The sequence below is a fragment of the Mycteria americana genome, chromosome 7 (genome assembly GCF_035582795.1).
Source record: "Mycteria americana isolate JAX WOST 10 ecotype Jacksonville Zoo and Gardens chromosome 7, USCA_MyAme_1.0, whole genome shotgun sequence".
Classification (NCBI taxonomy): Eukaryota; Metazoa; Chordata; class Aves; order Ciconiiformes; family Ciconiidae; genus Mycteria; species Mycteria americana.
This window is the reverse complement of record NC_134371.1, coordinates 35,941,381-35,962,954: the sequence shown is the minus strand read 5'-3', so window position 1 is coordinate 35,962,954 and position 21,574 is coordinate 35,941,381. Positions and strand designations below refer to the sequence as shown.

Genomic DNA, 21,574 nt, shown 5'->3' with positions numbered 1-21,574 from the left:
CGTGCTACCAATTTAGGTATCTCTGCATCAAAGTGGGCATAATTTCATTCTGTCAGTCTCCCACTTTGATGCCTTTTTTTATAACTCAGGCCCAAGGAAGGGAGGGAAAGCATCACCTGAGAGTTTATAAGGACGTTGGGGTAAATGTTGTGTTTAATGGACAGAGTTGCCATTCCTGTCCATAGCTCTGAGGATTTTGGATGCTTTTTGAGTCCTGATAAACCACTGGTGTGAGGCCTGATGCGTGCTGCTGGGTCACACAGAGGGCTGGTGTTCTTCCCCCTGCATCCGGAAGTGGTCACAAGCTGAGGCAGCTGCGTTAGGTGGGAGATTCACACTGGTGACAAGCAGGACTCGGGCACTTCAGCCTCCCAGGCACTACTGAGGACGGTACCACTGCCCTAACACACTGGGGACCGGCTGCTGAGCACGGGCTTGGCCACCACGAGCGGCTTCTCCCCTGTTCCCACAGCACCCAACGCAGTGCTGCTGCAGACTCTCGAGGAGCAAATAAAAACAGTGTTGAATAACACACATTTATTCCCACAAGAATATCCACAGATTGTCACTGTAGCAATGAAAGATGCTGATTTTTTTTTAAAAAGTTACTTTAATGCAAACTTCCATTTAGCCGCCTGTTAGAGAACTGGTTTGGGGATTTTTTTTTTTTTTTTTTTTTTTTTTTGTCACAGTCAGTACCTGGTTGTTTTCCACGGCTTCAACTTCACGCTGCTCGTGAAAAGGCCCCGCGGACAGCCGGTAACCACCTTAGGAGCGACAAGCACCGCCCGCGCTGCCCGGCCGCCTGCTTGCCACCGCCTCTCTCCTCACGGGAGCGCGGGCCGGGGCCGTTGGGCGGGCAGGTCGCCCTTAAGGCTGCCCGCCACTCCTCGAGGTTGCCTTCCCCTCCGCGGAGCCTGACCGCCGCCCCGCCATCGCCGTGCGTGCCCCCTGAGCGGCCGAGGTAGAAAGCCGTGCCAAGACCCGGCGTTTTCCCCCCGCAGCCGCCCCAGCCGGCCCGTGCCTCACGCCTCCTTAAGAGGCAGTGGTCAGCTGATGGCTGGCACCTCCCCCGCCGCGCGGGTGAAGAGCGCCGTATGTCTGCCATGGGGAACGGGACCGTGCCCCAGCCGAGAGGGACGGCCGAGCCCGCGGGACCCCAGGCAACTGTAAGCGCGGTGCCTCTTTCTTACGCGCTCAACAGCAGCTACTCCGCGCAGTGGGAGGGGATGGAGGGCTGACAGGGCGGGGGGTGCGCAGCTGCTGTGCCCGGCCCCGCGGGCAGGTAGGGCGCGGACGGCCCGGGCTGAGGCAGTTGAGGCATCTATAGGGGCGGGCCAGAGCGTGGCGCGGCGGTGAGGAGAGGTGCCGGCCGCCCTGCCCCGCGGTAGGGCAGGCGGCTGGTCGAGCCCCCTTCTGTGAGGGGTGCTGAGAAGGGCGGTCAGGGGAGCGCGGAGCAGTGTCTTTCCGCGGGCGCCGTGTCAGGTACCTGCCGCCACCGCGCTGCCCGCCCGGCCCTGCTCGCGCTCCGGTCCGGGCAGCGCGACCGCGGCTGACGTGGAAGGCGGGCTGTGCTCTCGCCTCTGTCAGAAACACAGTCGCTGTACGGCATCTGCCCTCCCCAAGCACATACGCGTAAAACGAAGCTTTCATGAGGGTAACAGAAAGGCAGCGACGCGTAAAAAGGCGCTTGTAACGCTCGCCATGTGTGCCAGAGCAGCGAAACGTGTGCAGCGAGAGGTACGAGGAGCTGCCTGTGGTGATCGTGCAGCAAATGGAAGGAGGGACTCCAGAAGTTAAACTGCATTGCTCGTTATTAGTCCCTCAGTCTTGGGGTGGTAGGCTCGTTCTTGCCTTCGTCCAGTATCACTGGAACTGATTTTGGCAACAATTACTGCGAACTCTGCCATATCATTTACTTATACCCGCATAGTATGTGCAATGAAGCAATCCATTTTGGAATTTATAGGGAAGTAAAACAATACATCTGTTAAGGAAATATTTCATGAAATGTCTGCGACAGCAGCTTTTCTTGTGGGTCTGATATGAAAAAAATGTGCATAAGAGTTCCTGTTTGTGACTTATAGCAGGCATCTGTTAGCATATATTGGAAGTATGATCACAGACCATAATCCCTTGTTTTCATGGGGTTACTTGTTCCCCTTTGGAAACAAACTTGCACACTTTTACTGGTAGAGCTTAATTTGTCGTCCTGGTTGACCTCTGGTCAGTCCTGCTGCATCATTTGGAGAAGCTGCTGCCTCAGTGGTATGACCAGTTCCTGTGCTGGTGGTTGTGCTTCCCCCCCAGTAGCTCAATGGTTTACAAAGTGGGTACAAAGTCAGTCACCTTCCCTTGAGCAGCCACTGAAAGTGGGTTTAAACTACTGTGCTGGGCTCTGAACTGGAGCTGCTGAGGCTCCAGCATCTGTTGGCTGTGTGATCCCTGCAGAGCTGGTCAGAGCTTGGCTGTTGGCAACTTGTGTCATACCTTTGGGGAAAATCCCTTCGGCCACCTGAACTGCGGAGTGTGAAACTTTCAAGTTGGAGGCTCCTTGCAGATAAAGACATGCAGACTCTGAAACTAGATAAAGATCTAATCTCAAGTTAGGAGCAATCATGTGGGTAGGACTTCTAACTGCAGTGGATATTGCTGGCAGGAAGATGGTCTTCTGCACCTCAGTAGGCTCAGATACTTAATGTATGAAACAGTTGATTCATGGGATCAGCTTGTTTGTGGTTACCAAGAGTTGTTCAGTATACTAAGACTTTCAGAGAGAAAACATGAACCTAAAACTGATGTGCTTATTTTATTTTCTTTATGTTAGAGGGAAGGTTTTGAATATACAGTGTAAAGTGTTTCTCTGCCATTCTTGTCTCTCAGAATCTCCGCCTTGTCACTTTATGATCACGTTTCTGCACTCTCTTGTTCTGCTATGGCAGAGATACATAACAAAAGAGAAATGGAAATACTTATTTATGCTTGAATCACATAATTTAATCTCCTCCTGCATGGCCAGTTAATGTGCACTGGAAAAATACTAGTTTGACTCTTGGCACCAAGTGCTGTTTATGACTTGTTTTTCTTAGAAGAATTAGACAAAAAGAAAAAAAAAAAAAGAAAAATTCCAATGCTGTTGCTTCACTAAGATTGCATACTTGATTTCATCTTAACTTGAATGTATTTTATTGAACATAGTTATCATAAGGTGCCCTTCTTGAACTTTCATGATACTTTGAATAGATTACTTTTGTCAGCTGGCCTAAAATAGCCAGAATAAGAAATGTTTCAGCCAGTCTGTTTTTTCCTTTGTGTGCTTCAGTGCATATATTTTTGTCATACATAGGGGAAAAAGAATGGGTATGGCGTGAGCCCTGACTTATTTCCTTCAGAGGTATTCCTGCAAAGCCATTGAGCAGGCTTCACTGACGTTTTGGGTAACCTCTACTCTCTTCCTTGGCATGTTTTCCTGACAATACCAAGGGACTGAATCCAGTGTAATGTAGCAATGACTTTCCAGGTACACATCACTTCAGGAGTAATAGAAAATGGCTCTGAGTCTATTTTAATTGACATGCAATATTCAGGTATGTGGCAACTTCTGTGACTTGCACATAGGTTTGAAGAGGACAGCATTGGCAGTAGAACTGAAACCGTTCTAGATACTTGGGAACTGTGAATTCAAATTGAATTAATTTAATTGACCAGCTTGGGCTGGAAGATATCAGGGTTACACTTGCGTAGCAGTCAGAGAAGGAGGTGTCTCCTGCTTGTACCCAGAAGTTCAAGTGTATGAAAACTGACTACAAAATACGAGAAAATACTTAGTTTCCCATGGAAACTTTCTAGCACAACAGGTAGAAGCTCAGAGTACGGTATGGCCGGACTTGAGAGACCGGAGATTGAGTTAAAATGTATTCTTTACCTGATTCAAAATACTGATGTGAATCAAAGTCTCCTTATCCTTCAGGGCAGTATCTTAACAAGGGGGGTGACCCTGAGGGAGCAAACCCAAATTTTTGACTAAATTGTTTACTTGACATTGATGGGGAAGCCCATGTTTCAGTGGTTGCTCTAAAGACAAGTAAGTGTCAAAAATATCTGTGATGTACAGTTCGGAGGTGGTTTAACCAATAAAATCAAGTACTTTCCTACAGCTCTGGTTCAGCTGGTGTTTCAGCTCCCAGCTAAAGCCTGGGGGACCAGTCATGAGACACATCTTTAAATTGAGTTTACAACTGGTCTGTTTTTGTTTCATTTGCCTCTTTCTAAACAGAAGCTCCATGTAATCTGTGGAAGGATTTATCTTTGACTTCACGGGCAGTGGCAGCAGAATTGGCTTTCATCTTCCTGAGAGGTGATGAACTCTCTCAAGTGTGTTTGCCATGCCTCAGTGATATAACTGTGTCTTTCTCACTAGTCATAAAAACAAATCCCAGAACCTGTCTTAGTAATGGAAATGATCTCATCACTGCCCTAGGTTATAATAATGTGATGTAGTAACAGAATACTTTCAAAAGAACTCTCTCTTTGAAAAAAACAAAACAAAACAAAAACAAACAAAACCCCAGAACACTAAAAAACAAGAACCACCCTGGTATTCAGACTTTCCTGAGGGCTTTCATTTACTGTTTACCTCAGAGAAATGATATGAATTTCCTGACTGTACCAATTTCCAGTAGCCTGTGTGTCAACGTCTGGAGCAGCATTACTCAGCCCATGGTGTGGGGATGGAAGGTGGTCTCTAGGACATGTGAAGGTGGTCCACAAAGCACCAAGAAGCTCCAAAGAAATTTATTTTTATTTTTAAACAGATTGTGGGGATAGTAAAAGTAACTAATGAACATTTAAACTCCAGCTTCATTTTTTAAAATGGAAAATATTGTGGCAATACTTCAAGAGAGAATTGGTGGACTTGCCTTGGAAAGATCAGTTAGTTCTTCAGCTTAAAAGTATTCTATAGAATGAGATGGTTTCCATAAAAAATAAGACCATGGTGCTGGTGAGGGGAAAAGTATCAGACATATATTGATAGATGATGGGGCTATCGCTGTACAGATTTTACTTATTTTGTCTAATGTTCATAATAAAATCCATGGGCTGTTGCCAGTGGTAACTGAAGCCTGTGTTGGTCCTGTATCAGTTGGCAGGTGGGCAGGGGCACGGACACTGCAGTTTTTCTCTCAATACGTTTTCCTTTCCCAGAAAGATGGTCACTGAGATGACACTTTCCATCTCAGCTCATGCATTTGCTGCGTGCTGGGGCTTCCAAGACTGTCAGCACGTGTAGTGATGGAAGCTTTTGGGATCTGGACTGACAAATACAGACATTGTAGAAGTCGATGTATGAGTGAGTTGCCCAGACTCTTCAAGTAATCCCTGGAGGAAAAACAGGCGCTTCCAGGATAAAATTAACGTGATCCTAAAGCAGATATGCAATAGGTCACATAAATTATGTGCCAGGAGTGCCTCCTTCTCTCTGCTAGCTAAGCACAGATGAAGACTTTTATATGGTAGGCGTTTGAAGTTAAGTGAGGTGAATCCTACCTCTGGGGTCTGTGTCTCTGAGCATAGTAGTCTCCTGTGCAGACTGCAAGCACTCTTTTTAAGTTTTGAGATGCAATCTCCTTTCAAATGAGTGGTAGCATTGGTAATGGTGCATCCTAAGGCTGAGCACAAAGAATATACTGGTTCTTCTTGTCTGCTGATGACAGAATTACTTTGGCAGACACTTACAGGCTTAAGTACTAAATTAAATGTTGCTCATTGTTAATTTTCACGACCTTAGGATGCTGAAAGCATATTTTGCGAAATATAAAGTAGGCTGTTTGCAAACAAGAATCCTTGTCTCTCCATCGTTCCAGCTTCCATCCCTAAATATGCAGATTTAGGAAGGAGACAGAAAATGTGGGGTCAAAAGCTTCCACATACACAAGTTCAGAACTATACATGATTTGACTCAGTCATATTTGTGTTTTTTGTGGTTATCTGATAGTAGAGCCATTGAACTGACTCGTCTTTGATATTTATCTAATATTTTCCTTAAAATGATCTCAGCATAAATCAGCAAAACTTCTATTTCTTTTCCTACTGGTATAATCAGACAGTTATAACAGTGCTTATATCCTTAGCCAAGATCTGTAGGAATGTGCACTTTCATAATAAATTATCCTTTTATATTTACAGTTATTGTAAAGTTATATATTTATTTGCACACATACAGAGGTTATAATAAGATCTGTACAAATGTGTATTTATTGTAGTAAAGTGGCAGTCACAGCCCCCAAGGGATTGCATTTTAGAAGACATGCATGATGAACAAGACTGATAAGTGGAGTGTTGGGGTAGATGGAGATGATGGAGTAAGAAGCATGGTGAATGCATTTGTATGGGCAGTCTCATCCCATCTGGTCCATTGCATTTGCCAGACTATTTAATAGATCTGGCTTTTGGAAAGCCTGGTAGGTTAAGTGCGTTTTTGTCGTCCCGTCCCCCCCCGCATTACGATGTCTGTGTCTGCAGGATATAGACTGTAAATGGGGCTTAACTGCTAGAACTGTATTTCTCATGCATTTAACTTACTGCATTGCCAGTTGGACACTGAAAATAAATGCCCCTAAGTAGAGGATTCATTTTGGCCTGTTTGAAAACCCATTAACGTCAGTGGGAAAACAAACAACACTCCTGGGCAACTGTTGTACCAAATACAGAGGAGAAGCTCTTGCTGTGGCCTGAACCATTACTTTGCACATTCTGTCAGAAAAATTGTGCCTTTGTACTCAACATGCAAAAGTGTAACTCTATGCAAAATCAGCAGCTGCTGCCTAATGGTGCAGTCCTGTTAGAAAAAAACCCACAGAACTACAAATCATTTTGAGGAGAAGGTGACTGTGTAGACCCTTGGAATGTAACTAATTAGAAATTTTCTGGTTGTTACTCTTGTGTACCATCTTTTAAACATAACCTATAATGGAGAATTGTAAAAGATAGTGCACTTTTGAGGCACTTCTGTTCTTAAAAGTTTCATAAATATGGATGCATGCTTAAATGAACATCTGGAATAATGATGATATCTTGACCTAGGCAATTTCTATAAAATATGAAACTAACCATTCTTATGTTGCTGTTTTGTTTGAATCCTTTTTCCTCCTAGTCCAAAGAGAATTGATAATGAGTTTCTAACCGTAGCACTAAGTGCAACACTCCTTTACCTTTTGATAAAGGCATGAATCTAGTAAGTTTTCACAACCTTAGTGTGAAACCTTGGTGGTGTTGGACTGTCGTCTTACATGGAAAAATACTTTTTCTTCACATAACCAAAACCCTGTAACTATGAATCAAGGACAGCACTAGTGAAAAACATCAAGACAAATTAGAATAGTAGCTTGTACAACATCTAACAGGAAGATGCTAGGAAGCAAGTCCTAGCTTTTCTTATATCCATTTTATTTTTATGGGTTTGTGTGTATTCAGTAATGATACTTACAGACTCACTTTTTTTACCAATCAGTTTAAGGTTCCTGTAGGAAGTTGGTGTGATGTCTCTGCAGACAGTAATGAAAACCAGTTTTTTTCTAATTGCAAAATCTGCCAACATCTTGCGTTTCTCTGGTATTTTCCACTTTGAATAGCACATTCTTACACAGACCTTCCTGGTAAGTGACTGATTACATTTAACTATGACATACTTCCAAGTATTATTTTGCTTTTATACTTAAATTCCTTTTTCCAAGAATCTCAAATTTATTAATTTAATGAGCTCTTCAACGGTCCTGTGGCCTAGTGGATATAGGTTTAACTTTTATAAGGGTGTTTTCAATATAGAGAAATTAAATAGCTCCTTCCTAGTCATTAAGTCAAATCTGAATCAAAATTATGTATAAAAGCCTGAAACCATGTCTTATAGTCTCCCATTAGACATTCTCCCCTCCCAAATCCACAGTGTTGTGAAAAAATGGCCACTATAATTATGGTGGATTTTATTAGGTATTGTTGTCGGAAAAAAAATCTGAGGTGTGAGGTGTGTGTTGTTTTTTTTTTCTTTGCTTATCTTCTATGTGCTTCCGAGGATTATCTCTTGTAATTTAGGAACTGAAATAATGCAAGCATGAAAAAGATGTTTGAAATGGCTAAAGCGGAAGGAAAACAGGTTTTGTTGCTTGTAAAACTTTTTTTTTCCACCCATGAATGCAAAGTAAGGAGGATCATATGAACTGAGCCTGGCTTCTCCCTCCAGTTCCTTCTTCTCTTTAAAATTACTGTTTTACGTAGGTCTGCCTATGATCAGCTGTAACGCTGTATAAATATTTCTGAAAGAAGCTCAGAAAATTGACAGTGTTAAGTAGAGCAGAGCAGGACAGTGCTGGCTAACGCACTGCTGTGTGCAGGAGGAGACCAGTGTCCAACCTGTTTTCTGCATAGCTCAGATGAAGAGTTTAGCCTGAATTTTTTTGCATGCTAGAGCAGCATATGTGTTTGGTTGTGGGGCAGTCCTGCTTCCTGGTATCGCTCGCTATGCATAAATCTTCATTTATGCATAGCCATAGAAGGCTTCTATGCATAGCCATAGAAGGCCAGAGAAGGAACAAGCATTGGGGATGAGGGAGACCAAAATTCATATGCCTGCTCTATGAGTAGTGCAGGAAGGTAAGCATTAGTCTCGTCCAACTGAGAGTGACCTGGCCACATACAGACTGGCTATTCTGAATTAACTTCAGTTTTGAGTATAGATATGATAAACTCATTTTCTGAACAAAAACTCTTGTTGAAAAGTGCTTAAATATGTCCACTGGGTATTCTTCTGTCCTGTAACATGTGTCAGTCATTTCCCTTTCAGCACAGAGCAGGCACATCAACTGGTGTTTTAATATGCTGAGAGAGAGTTTGAGTTGGCAAGGGAGGTAGTAAGCCCTCACTGTCTTAAGAAATAGTTAAATTAAAAGCTTACATGGTTTGGTAAGAGAGTAGTCATAGTTCATCTAGGTTTTGCTGAACTTTCTCTGGCTGACCAATCCTTTATGCCTCAGAGAAAAGCATGAAAGTCCCCCTTATGTCCCTAATTTTCCAAAGCTGTTTTAACAAGGGAATATGCAAATTTCGGGTTTCTTCCTGACTTTGATTGCTGTCCATTTATTTCTTGAGTCATTGTTTGTGGCTCCTTAGTGAATTAGATTGTTTGTACTGCATTCCTGAAGTCCACATTTAAGGACTGGGTAGCTAGCAGTTACTGCTTTTTTGTTAGTTTTGTGGTTTTTTTGCTTTGTAACCGTTGGTGTAGCTAACCTTTTGGTACTGGTAGAATCAGATTACAGTAAGGTTTGACATGTCTTCTTGCGTATGATAAATATAAAATTTTCCAATAATTGTATCAAATCAAAATATTATTTTCAGTTTTAATCCCTCTCCAAAGCCTTAGTTGGTAATGTTGTGCATCCGTTAATAGTGGCTTAGATCCTTCCCCTCATCCTCTCAGGGCTTGGCTGTGTTGTTAACAGTAGCACTTAAGATTGTTGTCTAAAAATGAAGCAAGCATCACCCGATTCAAAGCTTTCTCCATAAATCAGCAGAGAGACTGCACTAGAGCTCTTGCAGCAGCTTGGCGTTTTTTGCTGTTGCTACTCTGAACTCAGTGGAAATGGTGGAGCAGAAAATTCAAGCCATTTTGGCACTGCTTCTATAGCCCTGGAAAAGAGCAGGCACAGGCACTCGTCAGCTGGAGCATGGATGGCAGAGATGACCAGGGAACAAAGAGCACCTCAAAAAAGTTGAGAGGCATGGTACAGAAAGAGGAAGCTCAAGAAGGGGCAGAATACATGCCACTCCTTTGTGCAGTAGCCAAGCAGGAAGATAGCTTGCTGCTTACCCTCTCCAGCCAGGAGAGGAGGGCTACAGAGGAGGTGCCACAAAGTCTTACTTGAATTTGCAGAGAAAATAAAAACACCTGAGTAAATGATTTGCCAATTAAGTTTGGCTTCAAACACAAGCTGGTAACTCGGGAACTTTTTTTGTAACTGCTCAAATCCTGGATTTGACTGGATTTGACCAGTCTCTCCAGCTAGAGGCTTGGCTGTGTGGGGTCAGGGCAGGCTTTGGCCCAGGCTGTTTGGCTTTGTGTGGAAGGCGGGTGTTAGGTTCAAGATGAAGAACACTGGTACTGATGCACTTTCTATTGCAAAAGTGTCCCACTGCAGACTTCTCAAGAAAATGGATAGGGCAGTTGGGCTATCCTGCTAGGTCTAGTATTTATGTATTAAATCAGTTGATTATAAAATTATTTATACATGAAAAAGGCAAAGAAATCTTTCATAGTATAAGTTTACCAGGTAGTCTCTCTCCTCAAGAATATAATATATGCAGTAGGCATGTCTACATTTGCCTTTGTCTATGTTTTTGTGTGTAAAACATAAGTTTATATTACTTACTCAAACTCCAGCTTGGCAGTAGCCATAAAATATTTCCATATAAATTTTACTCATATCGTTTAAAAGAGGCTGAAAAAACTCAGCGTCAGAAGTTTGTTCGTGACTACTTTTACTAGAAAGTCCTGACAAATTCCTTGAGTCACTCTACTTTGTCATTCTTTTTATGTTATGATCATATAGACCAAAGGAAATGCAGCACAATTGTCCCCTTTATTGAAGTGTCCAGAGCTCATATTTTGAGTAAATAGTCCAAAACCAGAACATAAAAGTTGTAATGTTGAGTCACATTGTACAGACACTATGAGTGTAAGATGACAAAACACACCTTTTGTGTGCGGTGCTTTCTCCATCCCTGCAGTGCCAGCATGATGGTAGCCTGTGTGTGCTGGCTGGCATTACAGTTGGCACTGAAATGCCAGGAAATTCAGAAAAAAAGAGCAGTTTGGATAACTTGCTCTGAACTGCTAACTGAATTGAACTGAACTGCTAATTGAATAGAAAAAGAATTAAAAAAGATATTTAAAGGAAATGTTTGCCTAGCTCTCAGCTAAATTTGTTTTATTGTTGACATGCATTACCTGAACAGAGTCCAGCTGTTAATTTCACCAGCTCCTTGCATTTTTACCTGTTATTGTGGTTGCTCTTTTGTGTGTAACCACTGCATAACTGTAATGCAGAAGCATTATCATTTGCAATTGAAGCCTGAGAGCATCAGGCAGCTTCATGTGCCTGTCTCTTCCCCAAAAAGTCAAAGATAAATACTTAAATAAAAATTTAATCTAATATTTTCCCTGAAGATTTTTATTTTAAACCACCCCTATTTTACAGCAGGAAAGCAAAAGAAGGAATGAAGGCATAGATAAATTAAAGATATGTAAGAACCAAACTCTCATTATTTTAATAAAATCTTTAAAAGGCATTGCCCAGAAATATTTAGAAGTTGGATGACATCCCTGTTGTCCCAAAGGAGAGTGAGGGATTTGGATTAAGATCTTTGAAGTCTAAATCTAGTGCCTTAAAACATTCAGCAACAGTTCTTTCCAGTACCAATGACGCTTCTTAAAGGGGGTTCCTGGAGGTTTTGGCAGGCAACAGCTCTCAGCCAGCACACTGCAGCACAGTAGAGGAAATGGAAAGTTTTGTCAAAGATCCAGGTAAGAATGAAATGCAGGGGAGGTTTTTTTTCCTTTTCTTTCCTTAACTTAAATTTTAAAGGAGTGTATTCAACAAACAACTCTGTCCAGTCAGGTGTTGCACTTGAGATGTATATCATTTAATTTTAGAAGTTATTGTTTAAGTGTTTGCATTTTTGGCAACACTTTTAAATCTGCCACTGGTATTGAGTTTTTCCATTTTGGAGAGCCTGGCGTGATGTCTCAAACATGCTAGGTACTTGGGGCACCCATTATCTTGAAGTGTTTTTGTTCTCTGCTGCCTGAAGTTGGGCTTCCAAAAATAAGAATATGCTTAAACAAATAACTGTCACACATAAGTTTATTTGTGGAGTAACTAAATTGTGAAATCCTAATGTACAGAAATGCTGGGCATTTTTTAATCTTGCCTTTTCTTAATTGCAGTGTGCATATAACAAATAGCCTGCATAGATGATCTTCTTGAAATGATTTAAATAATATTTGGACTTGATTAGTGAACTGTAATTGTTTTTATGGGGAATATATCCTAATAATTCTTCTTTTTCATGGAACTTCCATCAGATTTTTCACATTCTTCTTTGGTTTTTGGCCTTCTTGCTGGAAAAACAAGCTAACTGGTTCCCACATAAGCTGCAGGGAGTCTGACCTACACAGTGGTGACTACTGATCATCTGCTTGAGGATTTTTGACAAATTTTGAGACGCTGCCATCTGAACTATCTGTCTTGTGGCTTGGATTTCTGTACCAAAAGACAGTGATCTTTGCCATTTTTAAAGAATATTCTTGGAGTCTCTCAGCTGAGCTTTTGTTTACATTCAAGGCTGTTTTTTATTTCTAGTGCAATTTCAATTAAAGTAAAATATAAGACATTGAAGAAAAGTTATATAAAGGTATTAACTCAAGGAACTCTTTCATTCACAGAATAAATTAACTCCTTGCTTTGAATTTACTCAGTTCCACTTTCTAATATTTCTGTAAGTTCCCCATACAGTAAAATAATGTATGATGACATGACTTTTTCTTGTAACCTCTTGCAAACTGTTGCAGTGAGTGTTTCTTCTTAACTCTCCTTTGCATAAGCAGTATAATTGTAAGATAAACCATCATGCTCTGAATCAGTTGCCTCTTCCTTCAGGCCTGTAGTTAGCGTTCATGGTGAAAATACAGTACTTGGCTGGATAGGAAATGTACTGGGAACTTTCATGACCGATGTGAAATAGGTGCAGGTATTCAGGCAGAAATGTTTCCAGCCTCTTGAATATTCCTGTTGGTAAGGTCATTCATTGCAGAATGTAAGATAGGGATTTTTTTTTTCCCCCCTCTTGGACTAAATCCAGTTTAATTAATATGGGAGTATGTCTGATTTCCCCTGACTCACCAAGTCTTGCCTCCTGTTACAGGAGGTTACTGTAACATGGAGTTCTCCAAGTGGTGCTGGGCAGCTGGAGGACTGGCCCGAGTATTTTACCACTTCTGTCTTCCTTGCTTTTGGCCTCTAAAGTAGCCTCCAGCACTAGATAAGGTGTAAACTTACCTTGCTCAAGATTTCTGCAACGTTTCCAGAGTTTTCAGCCCTGCTAGGGTGTTTTATAGTGCGCTCCTTCCATTGAAAGGAAATCTTAGTTACTGTGTGTCACCTGTAGTTTCCGTAATTGCTTTACAGGCTGACAGGTCATCTTTCAAAAAGAGATTCACGATCTTTTCATCTGTTGCGTCCTCTTTAGCAGGAAGTCAAATGTGGTTTCTCAATCTTAAAATCTCCTGTCTAGCTATTTATGCTGTGTCAACTTGCTTGCCAAACTTCACCCCAGAGCATCCTCCAGAAATGTGGCACAAAGGTCGAGCTTTTTGCTTTTCTGCTCAGAATCCTTCCTTCCACCCATACTCTCTTAGCCAGGCATGGGAAGAACAGTCATTGCACGTCAGCAAAGCATATACTTTTTCATTTGTGGTGAAAATGGAGTGATAGGTGCTCTACACAGAGTAGGAGGTAAACCTTGTTTCTTGTGTGGGAAGACCTAAATTAAGAAATAACATTACAGTGATTTTCCAGGATGCTAGGCAAAATCATGTAGAAACAGATTATTTGTTATTTCTGTTATACAACCGCAGGATCAATCTGTAACCAAATAAAATTCTGTAATCTGATTTGATAAAAATGGATGGTGACATTCATACCAAAAGCCTGAGTCAATACTTAGCTTATTCTGTACCCCTTACTGTTATCATATTAGACTGAGCATTAATGACTGTACCGGTGAGTCGCACTTATTCACTTATTTTTTAATTGTCCGTGTCTTTGATTTTTAAGAAGAATTGGCCAGCTTGATAGAAAAAAATCTCCCTTTTATGATTTTTTCTTACAATCTTGACGAGGTATTCTGGTGGTGATATTTATATTGTGTGGTGCTTTACTCATTTTCAGAGCTTTTCCGCTTGGTGAGACTAACTGTGGAGTAAGCTCATACTCAGCATGAAATGGGAAAATCTCATTATTCTTCTTGTCCTTTGTCCTCAACATATCCTGTAAAACTGAATTATCTGTAGGAATTTACTGCATCAACACTAAGAATGAAAACGTTCCAGTAATAACCTCTGTCCGTGTGTGTAACTTCTTTTTGTGGAATTGCTCTGTTATTGTCAGTCTTTAGAGACAATAATCCCTTACCCATTTCAGGCTGTCACCTCAAGTGAAAATGAGCTAAGATCACAGAAGAGTCTTGATTTAAATAGCGATCCACCTATCCACTAATAGCTTGTTACTCTTGATGTCACTTTTGATGTCTGAAACTGTGCCTAACGATTGAATGCTCTTGGGCTGACAAAAGTAGAGTTCGCTTTTGGGTGAAAGTGAGATTTGGGAAATTAGCAGAAAGCTGTCTCTGTGTTACATGACCAAGCTAAACTGTGGCCTGTTCAAGAGGCTATGTTTGCTATGGTGGTTTGTAAACTTAGGCAATTTGTAAACTTGGACATTGGTCAACAAAACACCAAGAAATACATCATTAATCCGTCTGGCCAACTTAGTTAACCTTGGTGATACTGTATGAACTGACAGAATTTATGCTCATGTTGTTGCAGAGGCACTGCCTGTGAGGTGCTTTGCTAGTCCTTCAGGAAGGAATGCTATCCGCCCTGGGAACAGCCCAGTTCACAGACAATGCGATGGCACCAGCTATCAGGGAAATAAAATGATACATGTTAATAATATTAAAGTGTCCTTGAAGATCTGCTTAGAGGCACTACTTCACCTGCAATCTGTCAAGGATTGGCCTGCCACCAGCTTCGAGTTCAGTTCTTTGTATGTGCTTGTGATACAGTCCTTAATTAGTTGATGACTTTTTCCTTTAGGCTCTGTGGGATGGACAGTGTATAGTGGCAGTGTTAAGTGAGATAATTTTGGGGTCACAGCTCTATTTACTGCAGATGTTTGAAGTAAACATTCTTCAAGACTTTCTTTGCGGCTCTTGATGAACGTAATAGGTAGCTTCTGTTAGTGCTGTATTTTGGATCCTCTGCCGCACTTAGACTTCAGATATAGAAATATATTAGTGTGCTTAACCCAAACTCCATTGATAACATAGCACAAGCTTGCAAAGGGTGTGGTGTAATTTCATTAGGGTCAAGTAACTCTGATTTGAATTAAATCCACTGTAAAGGACATAAGTATTCAAGTCACTTAAACATAGATGTCTGCTACCCCTTCAGATGTCCTGCTGGCTTCTGGCAGGGCATGGATACCTGTCCACCTGCCAGCCCCAGTGTGCCTCAGGTACACTCACATGTCTGAAATGGCACTGGATGCCTGTCTTTGGGTACCTGCCTCTGTTTATCGCATCCTGAAAGACTGATTAAGACAGCAAACCAAGAGCTCCAATTTGGAGTAATCCCAGCATGACTAGGGCTGGGATCAGTCATGCTGTTGGTTGGAGCTGTATGGAAAACAAGGATATTACGCTTTGTGTATCACATCAGGGTCTACTCGCTCCCTGGCCCTTTTCACCCTATTCAGACACACTGCCTGCGTATCTTTAGCTTGCAGTTTGTGCATGCATGTTTGTGATACAGTCATTAATTACATGATTGCATATTTGTCTATCTGCGTGATCCTTGGCTCATTCAACATGAAGGACAGATGGTGCTCAGGGATTCATTGGGGCTCTGTAGTCAGAGACTGTTCTTTGCAGGATCACAAATGTGTTTCCTGCTGATACTGAAATAAAGGAGGAAGGGGGGTTATAGGAAAAGATGGGATGATCTCATGTCTAAGCCAGTCGACCAGCTGAGTGATGATCTGGAGAACTGGAACTCTGCCTCTAGGATGCTGGACAAATAACTTGAACCAGGCTTTTCATCCTAGGCCTAACCCATTTTCTTATTTCCACAGATAGAGCAGAATCTTCAGCTTAAGTTTTGTGTATCTTCTCAAAATGAGTGTGGTAACTTGTTGATAGTTGACTGTGCAGTTAGGGGAAATGGTGTATTTTCTGTTTTATGATTTACAAATTTCCTCTTCATTACAGTGATTGGATAGCCCTCACTGTTCCCTTTTCTTGATTGCCTTTGAAGTTTGCAGTATTTCCTCAAAAACTGATATGGCAGGGCTTGTTTACCAAGGTTCTCCAATGTCCTACTTTAAGTAGGACAGAAGGTAAAGTAAACTTGAATATAACAAATCAGTGATACAGTATGCCTATAAACACAATGCTACTTCCCTCCCATCTGCGTGTTTACGCCACTGTTGAATTTGGCTGATAGAATTTTAATAAAAATAGATCTTTGCAATTATTATTACAGTAGGAGAAATAATGGTGAATTTGTGTTTTAGATATCTTCCTTTAAGTCTGGAAAGCTGCTCGCTTTCTGTGATAAAGATGGCTTGTTTTTGTTGCCCTGGCATTTAGCTGCCTTGAATGAATACTATGAACTGAATGTATGTTAAAGTCTTTCTTATTCAGACTTCCTCAGATAAAAACAAATAAATAAAACCAGGCTAATTTCTAGCCTCAAGCTATTGTTAGGGCTGGCAGGACCAAAGAAGGGATATCGTAACATTCTAGTGGTCATAATTAAACCAAATTTTTATGGAAATGCCTGCATATAATTGCTCAAGAGCAAGGGTTTTGGGAGTGACATAAGTCATCATTCTTTAGGGCTTATTCTGCCCTTTCAAAATTGGGATTTAGGAACCATTTCCTTGAGACCAAGCCCCCACATGGTGCTTTTTTTCTTTTCACTCTGAAGCTTCTGCTGATGGTTCAGGTCTGACTGTGGTCCAGCTGAATCTGAGAACTGATCCTGTCCAGCAGTTTCTGTGGTTTTTAGAGATGCAGAAAGGAATAATATCTCTTAATATGTTTTACTTTGATGGTTGGAAACAGTTCTGAAGTTTAAGGCCTCTGATGGCCCCTGATTTCGGTAGAAATCTTCACAAAGTATTCAGAAAACAGTGGCCTAAGAAGAACCATTTTAAATCCTGCCAGCGGGTTTGCAGTTTGCCCATCAAAGCCTCTTGTGGATCTCTGTAGACAGCTGGGATGGCCAGGGAGGTTATACACTGCTTCAGTTGGAATTCCTTTCCCAGGTTTACAGAGGGCACTATTGCTGCTACTTTATATTTAAATGAGCAGTTGCCAAATGAACTCTCTTGTGCTGTTGCTGCAGATTAGATGCTGGAATTTGTTTTCTGTTATTGTCTTAGATGCAGTTAGGTGTGACTTGGGGACTTTGCTGTTTGTGGAAAAAGCTTTCAAAGTGAAGGTGGTATGAAAAGCTGCATTAAAATGGCTAAATGGACCCTTACTACGGAGGTTTGCAGTTGTCTGGTGCAAGTTCTGACTATTGTGCTTGTGCTCTCCAACTGGCTTTTCAGTTCTAAAATTCACGTCCCTTGGTGTGAGTGCAGGACATATCCTTGTACCTCACCTTGTACAGGAAGGAGGATACAAAAGGGAACTTCATCTTTGTCCTGTCCTGACTATGTGAGCATCTTAATTTAGAAGCAAAGCATGGGAACCAAGAATTTGTCACTAGAGTAACAAGGCTATTAGCCAAACACTTTTTTTAACTAGGATTGTAATGTATGGAAGCATATACATTTGAATGTATATAATGGATAAATATAATTGCTCTATTCTTTTGTTTATCTGTAGAGCTGCTAGAAACACTTCGATGACTGGAATTCAAGATATTTGGTTCGTGCTCTTACCCTGAGGTAGGGGAAATAAGTACAAGAAATTTTTCTGGTTCAGGCAAGTAAATATTTATACCTCCATAGCTTATATGAAATTAAGTTCTTGGTAAACAAATGAATTGTGGGAACCTGCCTAAAGTGGAGGAACTAATTTGCTCCATTACAAAATATAGTTTAAAAGGAACACAAGAATTTTAATTATATTTTTTCTTTATTTAATACTTAGAGGATCTGTCATACTGAAGTCTGCTTTGAAAAACTGGGAAGCTTCTTCTGTGTAGGATTGAAATAGACATTTGACAGTTGTCTTGAATAAAAATTAAGGCAAAAATGTCCGTCATAGATCCTTATCAACACATTGTGGTAAGTAGCTTTGAATCTTCTGTGTATACTGTCTTGTATAATATAAACTGTCTCTCCTATTAGAAGTTACTCTAAATAAGCACACAGCGTTAGAGTTATCAGTAATTCCTTAAAGAAATGGTAAGCGTGGTTACAGCATATTTTTTCAGAAATTTATTTGAATGAAATTTGAAAGATTCAAGTTAGCTTTTCAAAAGGGTGTCATGGCTTTGAGTGTAGTTGCTCATGTGTAAGTCAAAACTTAAAACCTCATGGGTACGATGTCATAGGGTGTCATTCTAAAGGACTCGCCTGTTCAAATTGTTTCAAAGTGCTTGTAGCTGACTATTTCATACAAGTTTTTCCACACACTGATTGTCAAACTGAACTATAGCCTAAAAAATTAACATCATGTGTCTAATTTTCTCCCTTACAGTACAATTTTTTGTACAATTCTAGTTACCGAATAACTCTTTTCCATTTTCGTCAGTATGGATAGAGGGATAAGTTGGCAATTTTGGATATTTAGATCTTAAACTAGTGTGTATCAGTGATGTTGATTCAAAGAGAATCTTCAAAATATAGCCTGAAACTCTAGCTATCAGTGAAATGATCTGTGCCACTCAACAGCGCACTGCTGCCAAAAGCTCCTGCTCCCTCCTTCCTGCTTTATTCCAGTGTTCCTGCTGCATCCCTTGTACCAGCTATCAAACGCATGTGATTGGAGTGAGCCAATTGACCTTGCTGAATTGGCAGAAAAATGGTTCAATGCAAAAGATTAGTTCTCTGCTGTCAGAGCTGGCCCAAGGGAAGGGTACAACCATGTGAGCCCAACCTGCGTAAGTAGAGAAGTAGGGGCAAGGGAAGGAGGAGAAGGGAAGTGGGAGCAGAACTGCCCTTTGTATGGCAAGCCAGTGGAGTGGTTCAGCAGCCTGTTGAATGCTGGCTTTTGGCTGTAATATTCACACCTATCTCTGCTTGAGAGACTTTCCGAAGTAAACTGAAATTGCAATTCCTACTCAAACTGAAATCTTGAAACAAGCTGGGTATGTTCATATCAAGCACTTTTAGTAACAGTCCCAGAATCTCACTGCAGGAAAAGTGATATGTACTCAAAGTTAGTTACCGTACACTTGTCATAATGTTGAACTTTTACATGGCTAAAAATACACCGTATGCTTCCTTGAAATGATCTCTTATCAATTATGTGGTTTCTACCCCACGCAGTCACATCCTTTACATGAGTTTGTGGCCAGCAGATGTCAAACTTGTGTTTTACTTGCTCCGTAGTTCTGTGAACGCTGCTGTAAAGACAAGTTTCAGGTTGATGTCTGTATTTAACAGCATTAAAACAATACACTAACTTACTCTTTTCTGCATCAGTGCCTTCTCCTGGATGGAATGCTTGATCTGATCTGTACCTTTATGGGAGAGGTCTCTGAGGCACTCAGTTATATTTCATTGTATCGTTCATATAAAATATCTTTTTTGATACCAGTGTATATACCATAATGAACAAAATGAAGCCTTAGAAGTATACATAGTTACAGTCCTCTAGCAATGCTGAACTGCTGCTGTGGGAATGTTGCTAATGCAGGAAGGAACACTGTTAATGCAAGAGCTGATCCTATAATTGCTTGAAAAGTGAATGGAAATCTTTGAGGTTTCTTAATTTGAAAATTGAAATTGCATGGAAAGTTTTACTAAAATTTAGAACAGTCAAGGGCAGCAGGCTCATATCAGTGCAAAAATCTTGAACTTTTAATGACATTTGGCATTAAAAGACTCAAAAGAATTCTGCATTTTCCGAAAGTCCTTCTGTTAACTATTATGTGTTTTCTGATCTCTTTATTTTTCTTTTTTTCTCATTTTATGAAAGACTTGGAGGAATAGAATACAGCATTCACAAAGTTACTGCAGGTACAGACAGAACTGACTGTACTAAAAGTGCTTTTACATTCAGAGAATAAAGAATTAAGATGCGTAATACATCTTTAGTTACATTGATATGGGGGATAAATATTATAACAATGGGAAGAATCACTTCAAGATAAAATTTGTGTGTCTGTGTATGCACAAATGTTTGCCTTAATTGTAATACCCTGTGAAAGAAGAGCATGGACTTTATGAAAATCTGTTACTTAAGAAAACAGGCAAACATTTTAATTTGCCCAGCCCAATCGTCAGCTCAAGTGTCCTTAATGTTAAGGAAGTAAAAGTAATAAATACTTATTACACAATCTCTCTGTACCAGAGCTTCCTGACTGGTATTTCGTGTGCAAGTATATCTCCTGATTGAGTTACACTTTGTGACTCAGGATTCTGGGATATGAAAAATATTATATTCAATGCATGCAAATCCCTTGCTTTCTCAGTAAGTGCAGAAAGTTAGTAGGTAAAACCCCATTGTGTTACAGGAGATCTTAGCATGTTGTTCTGTTTCCCAGTCCTGTAGTAGGAAGGTAATGGTGTTTATGTACATACAAATGCAGTGATATGTAAAATAGAGGAAATCAGATAATTAGGGAAATTTTACTGTGAGGAAAAAAAGCAGTCAAAGGTGGGGGAGGAACAAAGGAGGCAGGAGGAGGAGTTGGAAGAGATGGAGAGCTGTGGTGTGAGAACAGGAGATATTGAACCATGGCTGTGCAGGATACTTGGAAAACCTTGTGGATTGAACCAGTAGAGAGTGAATACTGTCCACTGGAGTTTCTGTAATTCAGAAATCCCATGTTCAGAGAGGGCATATTGAAGACTTTTTTTTTTTCTCCTTTCTTCTGTAAATTCATGGAGAAAGAGGAAGTGAAATGAAACGCATATGTAAAGCTAGGTCACTTTGGATGATAGGATTTAGGTTTTTTAATTAATTGTGGGCTTCTGAAATTTTAACCCGGCTTAGATTTTCAAAGGTATACAGATCTTGCTTCACTCAGTGTTGCAACGTTTAAGTGATTTATATACCATCATCTATTTTTCAGAAGTAATTGAGGAGTTGGCAATGTACAGATTTTTATCAAGTCTTAAGGTGAACATAAGTCACTTTAGAAAATGCAGCTTAGTCATCTAAACTAGCAAGGGCTGGATTTATAAAGGTATTCAGAGTCAATATATTTCTTGTGGCATTTTCAGGGGGCACCTAACTTCTTTTGAACTCAGTCTTTCCTAAAACTAACCAAAAATGCTTCTGAAAGTTGTGCTAGCTGTTAATATGGACATTTAGGCCTCTTAATATCCTTAGAAACTGGATCCTAAGTGGAAAATTGCCTTAATTTCCGATTGCACTTAAGTTGCATGAAAAACGTTTATTTTGGGGTAAGAAAAGATCTAGACTTTTGAGCTTCTTGTGTATCTCTGTGTATTTTTTTTTACTAAGAGGGAGATTGTTTATTTTAGTAGTTGCAAATTTCTTCCAAGTGTGTGATTATGGCCAAATATTGGTAACTCTATAATTATAAGCCTCAGTG

General features: G+C 40.6%; 1 protein-coding gene across 2 annotated transcripts in view; it reads left to right on the top strand.

Moving 5' to 3' along the window:
* The first annotated feature begins 1,014 nt into the window (after positions 1-1,014).
* The window catches only part of PLA2G4A (phospholipase A2 group IVA), an 84,556-nt gene continuing 63,996 nt past the window's right edge, over positions 1,015-21,574 (top strand). The window contains exons 1-3 of one of the 2 annotated variants that reach the window (XM_075507813.1): positions 1,015-1,169; positions 17,728-17,789; positions 17,995-18,131. In XM_075507813.1, coding sequence (XP_075363928.1) covers positions 18,099-18,131 — 33 coding nt within the window. In that variant the 5' untranslated portion in view covers positions 1,015-1,169; positions 17,728-17,789; positions 17,995-18,098. Of the gene's footprint in view, positions 1,170-17,727; positions 17,827-17,994; positions 18,132-21,574 lie in introns of both variants that reach the window. The other variant, XM_075507814.1, reaches the window with a different exon arrangement.